General features: G+C 46.3%; 1 protein-coding gene across 1 annotated transcript in view; it reads right to left on the bottom strand.

Moving 5' to 3' along the window:
- Nucleotides 1-17,912, bottom strand: part of wwox (WW domain containing oxidoreductase) — a 286,215-nt gene that overhangs the window by 174,080 nt on the left and 94,223 nt on the right. The window contains exons 7-8 of the mRNA XM_018763636.2: nucleotides 17,399-17,584; nucleotides 13,358-13,622 (exon numbers count right to left, since the gene is read on the bottom strand). Coding sequence (XP_018619152.1) covers nucleotides 13,358-13,622; nucleotides 17,399-17,584 — 451 coding nt within the window. The remainder of the gene's footprint in view (nucleotides 1-13,357; nucleotides 13,623-17,398; nucleotides 17,585-17,912) is intronic.

Genomic DNA, 17,912 nt, shown 5'->3' on the forward strand with positions numbered 1-17,912 from the left:
CTAACAGGGAACGCTACGACTCTGAAATTAATTAGCAGCCCGCGTCTTATTGAGTAAGTCACGTCGTTTAACTGAAACTGATGAAATATTGGTAAGCGGCGAGGAGCGCAGTATAAGTATGTGGGGGGGGTCAAAGGTTAATCCCTATTGATTTTCCCAGTCCGAATACAGCACCGCTGGGAGAAGCGGGTTCTGTTGGCAATCAGCTAGCACAAATACATTATAAATCTTACTGTCCACATCCACTGATCACTGTCGCTAACTCCCTCCGCTAAAGGCCATTAGGAAGAGGGAGCAAATTCTTGGTCGAGCACCGGTTGCCGGCACGGCCAACTTACCCGGGGACGGCCGTGAAGAGCACAAAGGGATCCCGCACGCATTTAAACGGGGCCAGTGAGGTTCCTGCGTATCGGCAGCCGTGAACGTACTTCTTACACAACTGCCGGGGTTGCATCCCCATCACTTTAATGAAAATTGAATCTACGTTTATTGATTTAGCTGATGCGACTTACAATGTTAAGCCACCTACAATTACAGGCGGTCCCCGATTTATGACGGGGTTACGTTCCGCAAAACCAAACATACGCCGAAAACGGATTTAATACACCTCGTACAACGAGGGAGCAGGGTGGCGCGGTGGATTCACCCGCTGCCTACTGTGGGGGGAATCTGGGGTTCGAGTCCCGCTTGGGGTGCCGTCCCGGGTGCGCCCCCTCCCCTTTTAGCCTTGCACCTTGTGTTATGGGGTTAGGCTCCAACTCACCGTGACCCCGCTCGAGACAAGCGGTTCCTGACGATGGATGGATACCTAATACACACCTCTGTGTGACAGACTGGGAGATGTGGATCGCTGCCGCTGCCCAGCAGCATGAGAGACTATTGCTCCACATATCACTTACCTGGGGGGGAAAAAAATCTGAATTCGAAGTACAGTTTCTACTGAACGTCTATCGCCAGCTCACCATCGTAAAGTAAAAAAAATCACAAGTCGAACCATCGCAAATCGGGGACCGGCTGTATTTACGCATTTATAGAGCTGGGAAATTTTCGAATTTTGGGTTACGCTAACCCAGCAGCTCAATCCACTACACTACCAGCTACCCGATTTTACTTTAAGTGCGCTACATCAGACAGAACAATAGGCCAGACTTCATTCGGAAAGGTCCGAGATCCATTCCCTCTCGACGAAATGTTTCAACACGCGTTTTGGTGTCTTACTGCTGTCGCCATATCCCTCCCTTAAGATTCTCAGGTGTCCGCAAGTCCATACATAAAAACTGCACCACTATCTGAATACTATTTATTGCTTTTTCTTCCAATTTTGTTACTTTAGCGTTGCTCTGTTATGTCAGGGAAAGCAAAGGTGTAGTGCTTGCAGACACTGTCTCTGGATTTGATCCCATACTTGAAGCCCACCCCCTGCCGTAGTAGCTTAGAGCAAAGTACTCGCTCTGAACTGCACAAGAAAAATTTTACTCAGCTGAATGAGTCAATCACCGTAAGTCGCTTTGCAGAAAAGGGTCGAATAAACGAATGCATGTAAACGAGAATCTGCCGCGTCAGATATCTTGCACGTGCAAACGTATCTGGCCAACGAAGTATTTTCGAATACCACCCAGTCCCCTACTTCCACAAGACCATCCAGCACGTGCATCTCGGTGGATTTCAAACAAGCAGCATGTGAAATCGGCGGTTGATCCTCCATCAACAAACACGTTCATTTGCGGCACAAAAAAAAAAAAACCACAGCGGGACCACGAAGGGTCACGCGTCAACGGACCGCCATCGGAACCGGCAAAAAAAAGAGAACCGGCTGCACTTTAAAAGTGGCAATGACGCACTCTTCGGGAGCAGACTACATAGAGATCACGCATGTCATTACTCTCCCAACCTCTGCGGCTCTCCATAAAACACTGAAGTGCTAATCAATCCCAAACAATCGCAAGATCAATCTCGCCTCATATTATTGGCCTAATTTTGTCAGATAATATCTAATCAACAATCACTCCCTCTCAATACACTACTAATGCATTTAGGTAGTACTTAATGAGCACCGCGGCCGAAGCAGACAGGCTTGTTCCGAGGCCATGCCCGCGTTACGCTTCTTCCTCATCGGAATTGCTCCACTCCAGACAATCACTGCAAATGAAATGGAGGACGGCACATCTATCATGGTGTCTATATTACCAAGCACCACAATACCAATAGTCAAAACCCTGTGGCATGTTTAGAAGACCGATTTTACAAATTGACATATTTATATTAAAATCGTTTGATCTACAACCGAGCCGTGATGAATGCGAAACGTGAACTGATTAAGTCGGAAAAGCGAGTCAATATTTTTGTTCCGCAGAAATAATGAAATCATAACGACCTGTGTACCGTCTCCAGGCGGCACGGTGCTGTCACATCTGCATTTATTTGCATCGCCAAGGAGGAGCATTCGCCCGCGCCTTCGACGAGTGGCGAAGCCTACACGCGCGTTGAACCTGCCAAAGCCGACGTGTCCTGCCTCGGACAGCCGCGGTGCCCGGCCACACTGCAGCCCGTACCATGTTTTTAGAAATATTTTGCAGGAAAATATGCGCCGCATCATAAAGAAGAGAAAAAGAGAAAGGGAAGGGGGGAAAAAAAAAATCAAATTTTTATTGTGCGTGGAGTGGCGTGTGTGCACAAAGGATATGTTTTTTTTTTGCCAACAATTACTTTATGCAAAATGCTCTAACGAGTATAGCTAAAGCAAAAATAATTTTGCAAATGAATTTTATTTTTTTCCACCTCCCTTTCTATTTCTCTCTCTCTTCTTAATCCGATCATGCGGGCAATAAGTGTATGCACCATGAACACATTTAATTTTCCCAGTTAGCTCTCAGCAAGCCTAGAGGTGAGGTTTAATAAGGATCAATGGCACTTTATCTAGGACAGGAGTCACTTCACAGCATGCAAATTAAACACCAACACTTAAAAAAAAGAAATGGATTTAATTAAAAAATGTAGAACCACAGGCTCCTGCAAATTCAATTAAAGGATTTATGCAAAGGTTCGCTGGCTTTTTGTGTTGCAGTTACTGCTTATATAATGAGCTTTTCATATTAAAAATCAATAGGTAATCTGGAGTGGAAGATCGGCCCCTTCTGTACATTTTTGAAATCAATTTGAAAAAGAGTCCATCGGGCTTAGCGGCATGACCAGGTGGGGCAGGCCAGGCTTTGACCCGAGATTGTGATGTCGCCCAACGGACCTCAATCGCAGCTGGAAATTTTGGGCAGGGTGCAGGTGGCTCAGTGGGTGGCCCCGGTATCAGAACCTCCACCCCCATCTGGTGGGTGACTGTGAATAAGAGCTTTTTCCACTGCAGCGGTTGTTTCTTCTTAAATAAGCTCTTCTCCCTTCACCGCAACACCTCAATGCCACGGCAGACACCCTGAGCACCCTGTCCTGATACAGCTCTACACATTTATATTTATTCATTTGGCAGACGATTTTCCCCACAGCGGTGTGCATACACACACACACACACACACACACACACACACACACACACACACACACACACAGTCTGAGACCACTTGTCCCAAGCGGAGCCTAACCCGGCAACACAGAGTGCAAGGCTGGAAGGGGAGGGGACACACCGAGGACAGGATACCAGTCCATCGCGAGGCACCCCAAGCAGGACTCGAACCCCAGACCCGCCAGAGAGCGGGACCGGGCCAAGCCCGCCGCGATCCTGCTCGGGACAAGGGGTTGTTCACAACTAAGCTTCGTAGGAAGTTTATTAATTAAGAGCATTATTTTTGGAAGCATTATCACTTGACAGCTTTTTTTCCCCCCAATCAAGTGCCTAAAACTTTTGCACAGTACTGTATATATCGACAGTAAGAACCTGAACATAGATGGGCACTTGCGTTCTCATGGCACGGCGGCACAGCAAGTAGCGCTGCTGTCTCACAGCGCCTGGGTGGTGAAAGAGAACATGGTTTCAATGCCTGCTCAGTCTGTGTGGAGTTTGCATGTTCTGTCCGTGTCTGCTTGGGTTTCTTCCGGGTGCTCTGGTTTCCTCCCACAGTCCAAAGACATGCTGTTCAGGTCCCCCCACAGTGTGTGAGTGACAGAGAGAGAGCGAGTGTGTTCCACTGATGTATGGATGAGTGACCCATTGTGATTAGTGTATCTAGCAGTGTAAGTAACCTTGGTGAATAAGGTGTGTGGGCTCATAACACTACATAGAGTTCCTTGGAAGTCGCTTTGGAGAAAAGCATTGGCTAAATAAATGTAATTCTGCGACTCACTGATGGAAGACAACTCAAACAAGACCTATAGAAGGTCTGTCATCACATGCCAGATTGCTATTATTTTAACTATGACCGCTTGTGCCCCTACATACATCAACATTATGGCACTGGTCACTCATTTTCTGGGTTTCACTTATATTCACCAATATTATTAACATTACATTGACAACATAATTACAGAGTCCAAGGTCCTAGTTGACCACAAAACATGCGTAAATCATCAGCCAGTCCTTCGCTCCTCTGGAAAAGCCCATTAACATGACTATAAACCTGAGTGCGGTGAGTTTGAAGTACAGTACTGCTGACAACGGTGGTGTGGCATTCGCTGTTGACTTCAACGTTGGGAAACTTTGACCTGCCTTGGATGAAGAGGGATCTGGAATTTTATACTGTTTATTTCAGTCTGTTCTTCCCCTTCCCTGTAAGAGATGTGTTTTTTGAGACCACCAATGTGAAGCAAAGGCAATCTGCGCCATGACCCAATGACTGCAAAACCACTGCAAATGTGGCGTGAATTTAAAGGTGCCTTCCAAAGAAATAAGACTGAGACATTTTAGTACGAGCAAAAAATGAACACTTGGTGCCACTGAACCAGGTCGTTGCCTCGGCCAATTCCACTCATTAACCCGAGGATATTAAACGGCACACCAATCCCATGCCTTCCCCACCGTTGCAGGTGTTGTAATAATTATTACTATAATTAATATCGGAATTAATGCTGTCTTTAATGTTCTCAAGTCCAAAAACAGCTGAGTATGGATAAGAGAAAAAACTACCACACTGAGAGAGAACCCCTTTGGTTTGAAGCTTTCTCCTCCCGATTAGCATATTTACCGAAGTCCAGACATGTTCTCCAGACGTGGAAAAGGGCTTGATGATTTCCACTCTGTGAATATGCTAAACACACGTTTAGAAATCAATTTTCTTTCAGTGCCTTTCTCCTTTGAGCAAAGCCAGGTTTAACTCCTGGCTGTAGAGAAAAGTTGAGAGCGCAAGATCTCCATATTAATGGCAGGCTTTCACGAACTGCCAAGCTGCTGCTTTGTGCAGAATACCAAAGCCATCGTGAGAAATAGGCAACGGGGCAGGGAAACTCCACTTTCGTACCACTGTATTTACTTCTACAAATCCTTCAGCCCATGTCATGAAAGAACCGTAGCGTCCAGGGTTCAACAGCATGATCTGAGCGGAGAGTTCCAGGTAACAGCCCCATTAACAGAACCAGTTTGGCAGGTGAAGCTTTGAATTTTTCATAGATTGCTTTAGCAACGTCAAGTATTTAAACAGAGTAGACTGCCAACTCTGTATGTCGCACTGGAAAAGGCAATAAGGCAACATACAAAATCTAGTCAATCTTCAAAATTTTGTGAATGCCAGTCAATTCTCCATTTCAAGCTTCACAGTGAAACGGTGAGTATGGATTCTGTCATTGGCTGAACATCTTCGTTGACCTTCAGCATTTAGAGCGACCTTGTTTCTGCCTCTAAGCTGATCGCCGAGCGAAAGCCAACATATCTCTCTAAGAAGAGGAATTATGAGGCTGTAGTTCGCCTTAAGCTCTGCCCCACGCAGAGATGTAGGAGTTTAAGGAGTATGGGCCACAGCCCTTCCATTCCCCTGTTCTTGGGGGAGGGAAAGAAATAGGAATCACCACAACCTTTACCTTATCGACCTGACGAAAGCGAGCCAATCAAGATGGAGGCCACGAGCTCCCGAAGCACTTTCCCACATTGACATATCCACAGTAAACCATTTACTATTAAGCAATGAGCCGCAGACTAAAAGGCGCAGCAATTCTGGAAGCTCGGTCATGAGCATGCGAGGTATGTGTTTGTGTGCCTTTTTGTGTGTATTTTTTTTTTATCTTCTTTAAATGAAATGGTACCTCGACAGACAATTCTGGTAACAGGATTGTCCCGGGGCACACATGTCGATACAAGAAAATGGGATTGCTAGCTTTTAGGTCCCCAGATCCTCTTGCTGGCCTTTTAATTTGGGCAGCAGAGGGTCACATCCCTCGTACCTTCCTATCAGATTAAAAGATTAAAATTCCCTGAAGCCAAAACTGATACACAACATACATTCCAAACAATGCGCGGTGTCTGCGAAGAAGAAAATAATGAGAAAAATAATGAAACCAAATATAACAGTTAATATTGTGCCATCTGATTAAACATGGCCCTGAATATTAGCCATGGCAACCCTACAGCTTGGCAATCTTAGAAAACGGTAAAGAATTAAATCTTTCATTTCATTTACAACATTTTCAGACTATTTTCATCTTTTAAGCATAAAATATACTATTACAAAGTGTGGAACAGTGAAGCATATGGGGGGTGACAAGAGTAGTTCAACCTGGCATGAATGCCTGTGAATTCCTAATGGCAGGCAATGGTGATCTGTCATATTAAAAGTACAGTAACTCCTTAGAATAGAGGGAAACGGGGGTGGTCGAGTTACATTCCGCCTGTAATTTGAAACGCAAGGGTCTATTCGCATCCTCCGGCCCCTATAAATAGCGACCTTCCCGCGCCTAATGCACAGGACAGCGGCGGGCCGCCAGACTGGATCCCTGTCCCCATCCCCTGCAGACATCATCCTATACGCACAGCCCATTAACAACATCCTCCGCTCATTCGAAACCATCCCATTCATAAAAAAAGTGAGACGTGTCTTTTCTGAGCTCTTAAAGGACTTTTTTTCTCACTTTCTACAAGGCCTCAGTAGCTAAAAATATCGTACAGCGTATCATTTGAGCCTAACCTTCGTGCCACGGTGCCCTTTATCATTTCTTCACAAGTCACTGCAGGAAACAGTTGCTCACTGGTCACAACCTTTGTTCTATAACTTCCGATGTCGCTTGTTTAAATCAACCCAAAACCCCATTTGGTTTCCCCACTAATCACTCTGCAGGCCAAAAAAGCAAAAGGTTTACATTTGGCTGACACTCTTCCCCAAAGCAACATACAGTGTTAAGCTATTTACTCATTTATACAGCTGGGCGATTTTACTCGAGCAGTTTAAGGGGTAAGTACCTTGCTCAAAGGTACTACAGCTAGAGGTGAGATTTGAACCTGTGACCACCGGGTCTAAAGGGAAGAGCTCTAACCACTACACTACCAGCTTTACAGTAAGCGACTGTCAGACGGTCCGAGTTCCAGTGTCATGCGATTGTCCCCACCCCGAACGCTCTATGAAGGCTGTGCTTCGGAAGGTTAGAGTCCGATGACGACCGCAGTCCGCACGAAGAAGGCGAGTTCCGAAGTACGTGGCGGCATTCGGACGAGCAGACAGCCTTCCTATTTCCCAGCCGGCCTGCCGCTTTAACGTGCCGCCCGTCCGCGCGAAGATGCCCCTACACTTCTCCCACTTCTAATCACCAATTATGACTCCATTAGATGGGCTGGCAGCTCATTTGCTCCTCGGGCTGCGAGGGGGCCACCGCTCTGGACCTCCGCTCCTCCATTCCAAGTCAGCGAGCACGGAGCGCGGGAGCGGCTGCCGCGCTCCGTCATCCTCCGCCGGGTGCCTCCGACGAGCTCCACCGACATGACAACACCTGACCTTACAACCGCTCGGCAGGGGGCTTTAACACGATGGCGACGAAGGGTGGCAGCGGCAGTGGCGGTGGTGCTGCTGGTGGGTGGGGGTGGGCCAGACAGCAGCAGGATAAATCTGCGGCCGAACCGCCAGACACTTCATTAAAGTGCCGTCGCTTCATTTTGTTAGGCATTAATAGAAACAGGGTCCTCGTTAGCCGGTGTGTAAAAAGATCCATCACGGGGTATGAGATGGGCTCCGCTCGGGCACTCTTCCAGCGAGATGGGCTGGGGGGGGCAGGTGTGTGGACACGGGGGAGGACGGGGGGCATTTAAAACCCGACAGGAGGCCACTGAAGAGGCTCTCAGCAAGTTGCCTAAATTACCTCACGGGCGTGCAAGATGAGAGCTAATGCTCCAAGGAACTTGTTAAAGTCTCCCTTTTAAAGCAAGTGCCTGCTAAAATACGACTATTGGGCCTTGGTCAAAAGTTCACCGTGTGCATATGTAAAAAGGTAGGCGAGCGCCTCGGGCAGGAACGGAGGGAAAATAATTGCGACAAAATGCTGAAAACGCTCTGCTGTGGCTGAGAAGGCTCCGCGGAAAGGGTCCCACAGGGAGACGGGCTGATCGGAGAAGCCCGTGCCCCATAAGCCCTTGTTCCCAGAATGCCCTTCGCCTTCCTCCCCGCCTTACAGAACCATAAGGCTCCAGCAGGGGCGGCAAATGTCAGACTTGGGCTGCTAATGTCGCTGCTATATAGCAAAAAATTTTGGCATTTCAACTGGCCACTGAAAAAAATGCAAGAAACTGGGAATTTCAAAAACTCTGGGGTTTCTCTTTTTTTTTTTTAAATCATTACATGACACTTTTCTCCAAAGCAAGTTTACATTTACCCCTTTATACAGCTGGGTATTTTTACTAAAGCAACTCAGGGTAAATCGGTTGCTTGAGGGTACTACGGCCAGAGGTGAGATTCAAACCTGCAACCACTGGATCCAAGGGCAGCAACTATAACCACTACACCACCAGCTGGTATTATTACCTCTGTGCAGTCCCTTATTCATGCTTTTACATTAAATGAGAACCAGCAGACAAGGCCCTATCAGCAACCGATGAACATCCTCGAAAATGTTTTGGGTCCTTCGTCAACTACGATCAGTTGGTTCATTGAAGGTAACATTAAAAAAAAAAGTAATAAAAGAAAACGGTAAAACTAACATGGAATCATGTAATGTGATGTTTGGGGATGAAAAATGCAAAGACATCTGGAGGGCGCTGTGAGAAACCCAAGGTGTCCGAGCTGCACGTGGTGTAAAATGTACTCTTTTGCCCTTAAGTGACCCATTTGAATCCCGACCGATGGCGGAGCTGCCAAGATACTCGTTCTACGTTTACAGGAAACGGAAGTGAAAGGTTAAAGAGTTAACAAGTTGTGAAAACAAAACAAAAAAAAAAAACCTCATCAGATCACACCCGCTTTCAGCCTGAAATCACTTAATTTGTACAGAGCTACTAAAGGTTTAAATGAAATTTAATTTGATTTTTTATTTAAATTCTCACTGGATTTAACACTGGTGTCCAAATGGATCGCGGGGAAATTTTACTAATTCTAAAAATACAAAAAAATAAAGCCCCTTTAACTTGGCAGAGTCAACGCATGATACGGTCCCAGAAACCGCACACCAGTCCAGATGTTTCCGCAAGTCCTCCGAAACCATAAAAAGTTATGATGTGATACCATAAATCATCTCAATGTTAAAAATGAAGGCAAATTAATTTAAAGAAAGCAGTGGCTTCCTCTGGCTTAATATTGTTTTTGGTGTGTTCTTGTCAACATAATGCTTATGTTTGCAGCCTTGAGTAATCTCCATGGATCCCAGCAGTGTGTACAAGCAATTAAAACGATAGCATCTTTACACCCCTGCAACCAATAAATGAAACAATATCTCCATTTTATTAAGACCCTTCACGTCTGGTGCAACAGCCAGGCAACAATGTATAAAGGCGACGCATTTTTAATACCTTGTTGTCGTCCAGATTTAAACGGGAGCAAGCGTTTAAACTTTAGGGACTGCATGAGGAATCTTTATCTGGGACACAAAAAGCACCGTCAACACATTAAATTCACTTTATAGATACACCCGCATGGGAAGACACTTTAACACGCATAGAGGGGATGTAAAATAAAACTGAAGATTACATTTACTGTAGTGACTTCATTTTCAACTTAGGGATATGAAGACAATTTGTAATCTGTACCCTATTACTCCCTAATATTCCATGGTAATACTAGTACTGAGGAACAATTCCATCAGTGAGGATCAGTGTTTTAATACACGGGAAGTTCTAAGAGTGCAAATGCAGATTGCTTGAAATTACTCCACTTTATATAATATATTTCATTATATCTTTTTTATATATTATATAAATATATGTATATATATTTTATATTACATATTTTTATATATTATACAGCACTATATAACATATTATATATATTTATGTATGACAATTTTTCAAAGTGACTTACAATGTTCAGCTACGTGCAAAGATTTAAGCATTTATACAGCCGGATTATGCTTACTGCATCAATTCAGGATAAGTACCTTCATTAAAGGTACTACAGCAGGAGGAGGGGTATAAACGTGGGTCCTTCAAGTGCGAGGATGCAGCTCGAACCACTACGCCATCTGCTGCCCCCTTCCATCCAAGAGTCCCTCTCAGGAACTGTTGGTCTTCAATTCGCTCGGCCCGCCGTGGGTTCGACCTCGCCCGCCCTGACCACCCCACTGAGGTTTGAAAAGCCCAGTCATCACGAGGGGATGAAAACTAACCCGAAAACATTCTCCTCCCGGGCAAACCTCCGCATATCCGCTTCTCCTCGACCCTGCAAAAGGACGGTCCCGACGCTGACCGTCACGTTGCTTCTCAAACACCAGACAGACCCAAAGCCGCACGGCGCTGGGGCCAAGAGAAGGTCACCCCTGGGAAACCCCTGCCTTTCACAGTGGTCCTGGATGTGGAGTTGTGGAGCTCAGCTGGTTACCGCAGTAAGTTTGCCATAAAGCCATGAAACTCAAGCCAGCATGAAGACCGCGATGCTGAAAGGGGGACTATGTAGGTGGCCTCTATTTCTGACACGGCTCTCAGGAAACTGCTGTGTGACAGGCGTCCTCCGGGGTTCTGACCCGAGCGCTACGTAAACACCTAGTATCCATTTTAGTCCTCCAGGAGGTCCTCCTCAGAAGGCAACGCAACCTAAAACAATATTATGAAATTCACTTAAATCCAGTTCGGGGCACTGTAATTCTCCAGCGACCCCAGCGGGTGTGAGCGCTGAGGCTCTGGCCTCCGCCAGATTCCGGCCGAGCGGCACGCAGAGGCCTCTTCGCGGAGTGCGGAAAGAACACGGCTGAGGTTCTGTAGGGAGGTCAGCGGGGCAGCGTGTAGGAGCTCGTGAGCAGTGTCTTTCACCATCAGGTAGCGTCCCCTCCCACCCCGTAACACCCACCGCTGAGAGCGGCACACTGGAGCCGGCAGGCGAGCAAGTGTGGGAGCGCGTCTCGGGTTCCGGCGACACTGTTTTCTTTGGACCAAACCTGCAGCTTCGCCGCAATGTTCTTCAAGAGGGCCAATCCCTCCAGTTTCCTATTTCTTGGAGAGGCCGTGTGTTTGCCCCGCTCCACGTTTGTCTTCTCCTACAGACGTCTGCTGAGGTTTTCCTCAGCACCTCGAATAAAGCACCGGAGCAGCTGAATAAACAGACCCCTCTCCGTGGCCCTCTCGCCAAGCCAGGGGCCGAGAGGGGCGAGGAACCACCGACGCCAATTTCGGGACTCGCCGCATCCAGGCTGGCGCACAACTGGGAGAAAAGACCTCGGAAAGCAATGGAAAGAGGTGCTTGGAAAGACTTCCTTCACCGAGCCTCATTTCTGACCACAGCGGGAGGACAAACGCTCCAAACTGTGTCCTGCGGGGAGCTGCCGTCTTGAGGAGACAGAAGACGATAGAGACGGAGTTCGCGCAACAATAAAAGAGTGACTTTTCAGCGCGCTAACAAGCAAAAACAATAAAGGAGGCGCTCGCAGCCCGCTTTCATGCATCACGATAATTCGGCAGCGCCCATCTGTTCCGCACCAACATTTTCATCAAAGACGACGGGAGGGAAAAACACCTGAAAAGGCTCTTTTTTCCCTTGACGTCAGTCTTTTAAAGTCACATCCTTCTAAATAATAACAAAAAATACTGAGTCTATGTAATTCCTGAAGTTCCTGCATGTGTTCCTACCCTCACATTTAAAGCTGTGTGATGAACGAGTATCATTCAGATTTACCTTGTTATTTACATGTAATTCATTCATTTGAAAACTGCCTTCATTGGTTTTGGAGTACAGCACAAGGTAAACTTCTGCAGGAGTTTCGAAATCTAAATAATGTGCGGGACAGCAGCTGCACATATTTATTTATTTAATTAATTAATTTACAACTTCTCCATCCTGAACCTCCTGGCGTAGCCCGATAAATCACAGCGTTAGGGTTTATGCCTCTGCTCCAGCCTATGAATGCTTCTTTTGAGGGAAGAACACGTGTAAGTGTGCGTTTCCTCCCAGGTGGTTGATTCATAGACTGAAAGGAAATTTGCAAAATTAAGGTGTGCCTGCTGTTAGACAGGTGGAACTCTTTTGCCACTTCCTCCAATGCCACAATCCCCGCGGTCGGCCTCGGACCCAAGAGCGAGCTGACAGACAGCCCTGTCCAGTCTCACGAGGAACCTCATTTGTCTTTAGTCCCTCAGCAGCAAGGGATATCCATGTCCTCTGGCTTGCAGAAGAGCGAGGTGAGAAAGTGTAATGCTGGCCGGCTGGAGACACTTGTGTCCTGGAAACCGAAGCCCACCTTGAGGGGCTGGCCACAACAGAGGGTCCTAAATATCCACATGACTTTTGCCAACTCTGGGCTACTGTGGAGTGCAGTTGTTAACAACACAAAATACACCGCAAGAAAGAGTCGGAGGAGGGGCTTCCAAGTGTACTTCCTAAAACTGGGGCTGCTCAAAAACTGTTCACCTCAAGCTCAGAGGAACGCCAAGAACAATGAACTGGAAAGAGCAGCTGGATGGAAAAAACACAGGCAAACACGACTGTGGCCTGAGATAACCCTGCACATAATCTGCTGCCCACACCACATCAACACCAGCGAAATTCATGCTGAAAATCAGATGCCCTCTTCACCTCTGGGGCACCTTCACAGCCCATAAGAGAAACGGTGACAAACCCCTGTTTGGGCACAAGATCCGAAAGACACTGGTTCGCTGTGAACGCATTTTAGGCACTAGTAACTGATCACATATATAAACCACAAAGCCAAATGACAACACCTGTCACACTGTGTGAGCTCCACCAAAGCTCAATAGAACTGCAACAGCGTTGTGGATCCAAGAACCAGAAAAGACCTTTTCCAGGATATGAGACTCTGCAAAGCACTAAAGTCAAAAAGATCTAGAGTCATAAAGTGTTGCTCGTACCATGGATTTGGTGAAGGGGCGTGCCAAGGTGAAGAGCAGCGTCATCAGCCACCAACTGCGATGAAGGGAGGTGTACATCATGTTCCCAGGATGCAGCGCGTTGGAAGTGATGCCATGCGGGGACAGTCGTCGATTGAGCTCATTCGAGAAGAGGATGTTGCACAACTTGGCTCGGTTGTAGGCCAACATGGACCAGTACTTATTCTTTGGAGGAGACAAAAGGGTGAGGTCCACCTTCCCAAAGGAGTCCACAAGGTCTGTAAACCTAAAGCAGAAAGCCTTAGTGTTAAATGGACTCGTTTTTCTAAAAAAAAAAAAAAAAAACCCAATTACAAGGAAAACAGGACAAAATATCAACCAATATGTCAATATAATGGTTAACAAAAATAAGCCAAGAAGACAGTTCTGAAGGAGTAGAATAATTAAAAGAATCTGAATTGATTTGCTTTTTCCCAACCATTAGTATAAACGTAGGAAATACTTCTCTTACAATACTCTCTTACATGCATTTCACCTTGGGGGTCATAAGACACAGAGAAGTGGTACAGGGGGCAAAAAGACCGTACGATATTTTAATATGAAGAAACTTAAGGAGTCAGCAAGTGTAGTGGTTAGAGTAGCTGTCTTGGCCTCAAAGAGCCAAGGATCAAACCCCATCTCCTGCCGTACAGCCCTTAAGCAACGTACATAGCCTGTATTGCTTCCACTATATCTACAGTACGCTGCTGTATCAATGGGAAAATCATTGTAAACGGTGTAACGCTGCAGGTCGCTGTGGAGAAAAGCTAAATAAATCGAAGGAGAAAGGTGATATGCTGCGGAACACTGGACCATTTCTGCAGATGAAAAGCATCAAGTTTTTGAGAGGTGAAAAAAGAGAAAATGTACTCTCTTCTCTCTGCTCCAGAGGTGTCGGAAATGATGATGGTTAGATTTTCAGGGTGGATTTTAAAATCTGGTAATAAGGATTTTGCTCGTGATATCACTCATTAATACAGAAGAAGAGTAAGAAAGCAATAAAAAGAGGAAAAAACAGACCTGACCATTCAATTAATTAACCAGACCATTCCGCAGTCCTCCAGCTTCGTGATATGCGTTTCTGCACTGACATTTATTCATTTATCTGACGCTTTCCTCCACAGCAACTTACAATGTTAATCTACCCACAATTTTTTACCCATTTATACAGCTGGGTAATTTTACTGGAGCAATTTAGGGTAAGTACCTTGCTCTGGGGTAATACAGCTGGAGGTGAGATTTGAACCTGCGACCTTTGGTCCAAAGACAGCAGCTCTAAAAACTACATTACCAGCTGTGCCACTGTACTCCACCCTTAGATAAGAAGTCGTTTCTGAAAGGGAATCCTATCATAATAGAGAAAAGTACATAAATTAAATATGTACCACTAATACAATATTACTTTTTCACACTGGGTCAGAGAGATCTTTAAGGGACTTTGTGATCATTTTCCAAGTGGTTTATCTGTGGTCTTCGACACCTAGTATTCCGCTAAGTGTCCACCTGTACCTTGGGGCGAGTGAACCTTGATATGCCACCTCATTCGCACATCTGCAGTTCCGAGACCAACTATCTGCCCTCTTTCAATCTGTTATCCATCCCATGTTGCTCTAGAAACTAATGTTTAAGTGCCGATTGCCAGACTTCTTCCATAGCTGATAAGTGCTGGTAAGAGGAATTCAGCTACGTGACTCACCTGCGTAGATGTCCTTGTAACTGTGATTTAGTTACTCATTTCAATGTCCAGATCTTTTCCTGTGTCCAACCCGTGTAACCTAAGGTCTCACACCGAGTCGGGAGGTTCAGGCCCTGTCCAGATGACAACGCCATCTCCGGCTCTTCTCCGCCGCTCCTTTGCCGAACAATAGGACTGACCTCTAGAAGAGGCGGGGACACTGCGCCAAGAGCTCACCAGCGTACCGTAAACAGAGACGCAATGAGCTCTGGCACGGCGGGATGTTCGCACCGTACACTAATGTCACGGTTGAATACGAATCAAAGAGGCAAAATGATGTCTCTTAATTGTCTCTGACAGAGCTGTTAAGCGCCAGATGTTTGACAATGTCCCAGAACAAGTCACTGGAACGCAGTGCGTTCTGCTGCCGCGCCGTCTCAATGACACGTCGTAGGCTTGGAAAACACAAACACGACAGGGGCCCCCCAAAAATCTGTTTCGCACTCTCTACTCATATCATAATCTGTCTATTATAACACAATAAATCAACATTTTTGAACAAGCCAACCTGGACTAGTGTGACAAAGCCTCTAGCTATGCCCGTGCGCACCCCAGCTACAGCATCTGGAAGACTTCTCTCTGCACATGCTTAAACACACATAGCAGGGAATAAAGTGTTGATAAATTGATAAATCAGTAGCACAGGTCAACAGTGCATACATACGAATGTTTCGATAGACCGAGAGTAATATAATCTTACACATGTGCTTCCCAGCACCGGTCGCCAATTGTCGGCTAAGCCATTCCTGCTTGGGGTCTTTGAAAGAGCAGGTGTGGGATCACACTGAAGTAGTTAACCTATATATGTGGAGGAAAAACCCAAAAAAAATCTACACAAACCCTTTAATAGGACTAGCCAGGCATCCAGGAGAACTGAGACCATATGATTACCCGATAACTTGTACTGTTTTTGAACTGGTCGGGGGGTTGCGGCCGTGCCGACTGATAGGGTCTTTGATGGCTTTTTCTTTTTTTTTTTTTTTTTTTTTGAGCCAGGGGAAATGCCATGTACTGGGGAGAGTGTATCCGTCTGCACCGAGTCTCAGTAAACTGGAAGCGACAGTGGTGGATGGTGATAAAGCCTTAATTTGAAATGACCACCTCATCTATGGTTTTCTTCCATCCTCAATCCCAATCACCTGTCCCTTGAGGTCAAAGTTTAATTTGACAGCAAGGCATTAGAAATAAGTAATCTCCACCAGCGGTCGGGGTCGACTTGTGAACTTTCCAAAATGAAATAAGATAAAATAATTAAAGAGGAGTAACAGAAATAGTCTTCTGGAAAGCTGCATCTCAAAGTATGATTTCCGAGTTGATTTTTTTTTCCCCCCAATTTTTATTTTTTTTCTTTCCTTGTTAGAGCAAGCTATTTTAGCAATGACCACATCCTTGTTGCAAGCCATGTCAGTTTGAGGGGTGTGTCAAAGATGAAGGGAGTCTGGCAAAGTCCATTACGTCTTACACCGTGTTTATGTTGCCCAATACAGCGCGCACACACAAGCTGTAAAATGATCTGAATGTTTGCTCCCTTTTTATTTTTTTATTTTTTTTCCCGTTTTTTCTCCCAAACGTCTGTCCCCTGCTGGCTATTCTGGTACAAGAGGTCGTATGTCAATAGGAGATGATGGGAGGAGAAACAGCCAAGTTTCATAATACAGAGGACTCCATAATTCTGAGGCTTTTGGCCCTACTTGTTGCACCCTACAAGTGAGATGCAGCTTCCCATCATGCCTGCATGAAACCTTGCTTGGCAAGGTCTGCTCCTGGGTCCTTATGTCCTTTATTAGACATCCATGCAACGGACCAAGAAGCACTGCAACCACGCTTGACTCCTACGCATGCAGCAAAGGCCAAGGCAAAGGCGGCGGCTTGTTCTGTCACTGCGCCGGGGTCCATCAAGTGGGATGTCTTCCGTCTGCTTCTGGCAAAGGCACCGAGAGCTACCCCGCGGCAGATCTGTCAAGGTCGTTTCATTCTGATGTAATCAATCTTTATTCTGTCCCTAGCCAAAATCAATCCCTCGCTCGTAGACAGCGTGGTGTTGAATGCTCAGGGGAGAAGCCAGTAGGCTAGGTAGGCTTCACAGTGACCACTTCAAGCCAGATCAGCTCCACGGAAAAATAACAGCAGGGGCGGAGGTGAGGGGGCTGGGGTCAAACACTGAGGCAGAGGGAGGATGACCCAGTGAAGGGAATATTCATCAAGCAGATGGTTGCAAACATGCTGAAAGTGACACCAGAGAGTGGCAAATTTGCGATTAAAACATGACCAGCGGGGGCTGCACTGACCTGTGAGACTCAGAGGAGACCACCACCACGCGGGCAGGGGCCGAGCGGCGCAGCACATCCTGCAGACACTGAACCAGGTAGAAGTGTCCCAGGTGGCAGATCTGGAAGGTGGACTCGAGACCATCCTCTGTGAGCTTCCAGGGCTGGGTGCACACCGCAGCATTGCAGACCAGGATGTGCAGGGGCCTGGCAGCAGGGCAGGAGGATGGGAATACACAAATGAGCATTCATTCTGAAGACCACCTGTCACTGAACGTGTACATCAACGCTATTTTGGAGACAATTATCTATGCCGTTCTCACTCATAACAGGCTTCATGCAGAACACCTGAAAAGGCATTACGCAATTTTAACCGTTTTCTTCAAAGCATCAGTTTACTTTCAATCGGGATTTAATGATGAATATTTACTGGTCATGATAAGAAAGAACATTCCTGATATCAGATACTGAATCCGGAGGTTGAGTTGCTCCACAAGAGACTTGAACTGCTCCCAAAGTGTACTTAAGAGAACCA

Source organism: Scleropages formosus, chromosome 11, assembly GCF_900964775.1.
Source record: "Scleropages formosus chromosome 11, fSclFor1.1, whole genome shotgun sequence".
Lineage (NCBI taxonomy): Eukaryota > Metazoa > Chordata > Actinopteri > Osteoglossiformes > Osteoglossidae > Scleropages > Scleropages formosus.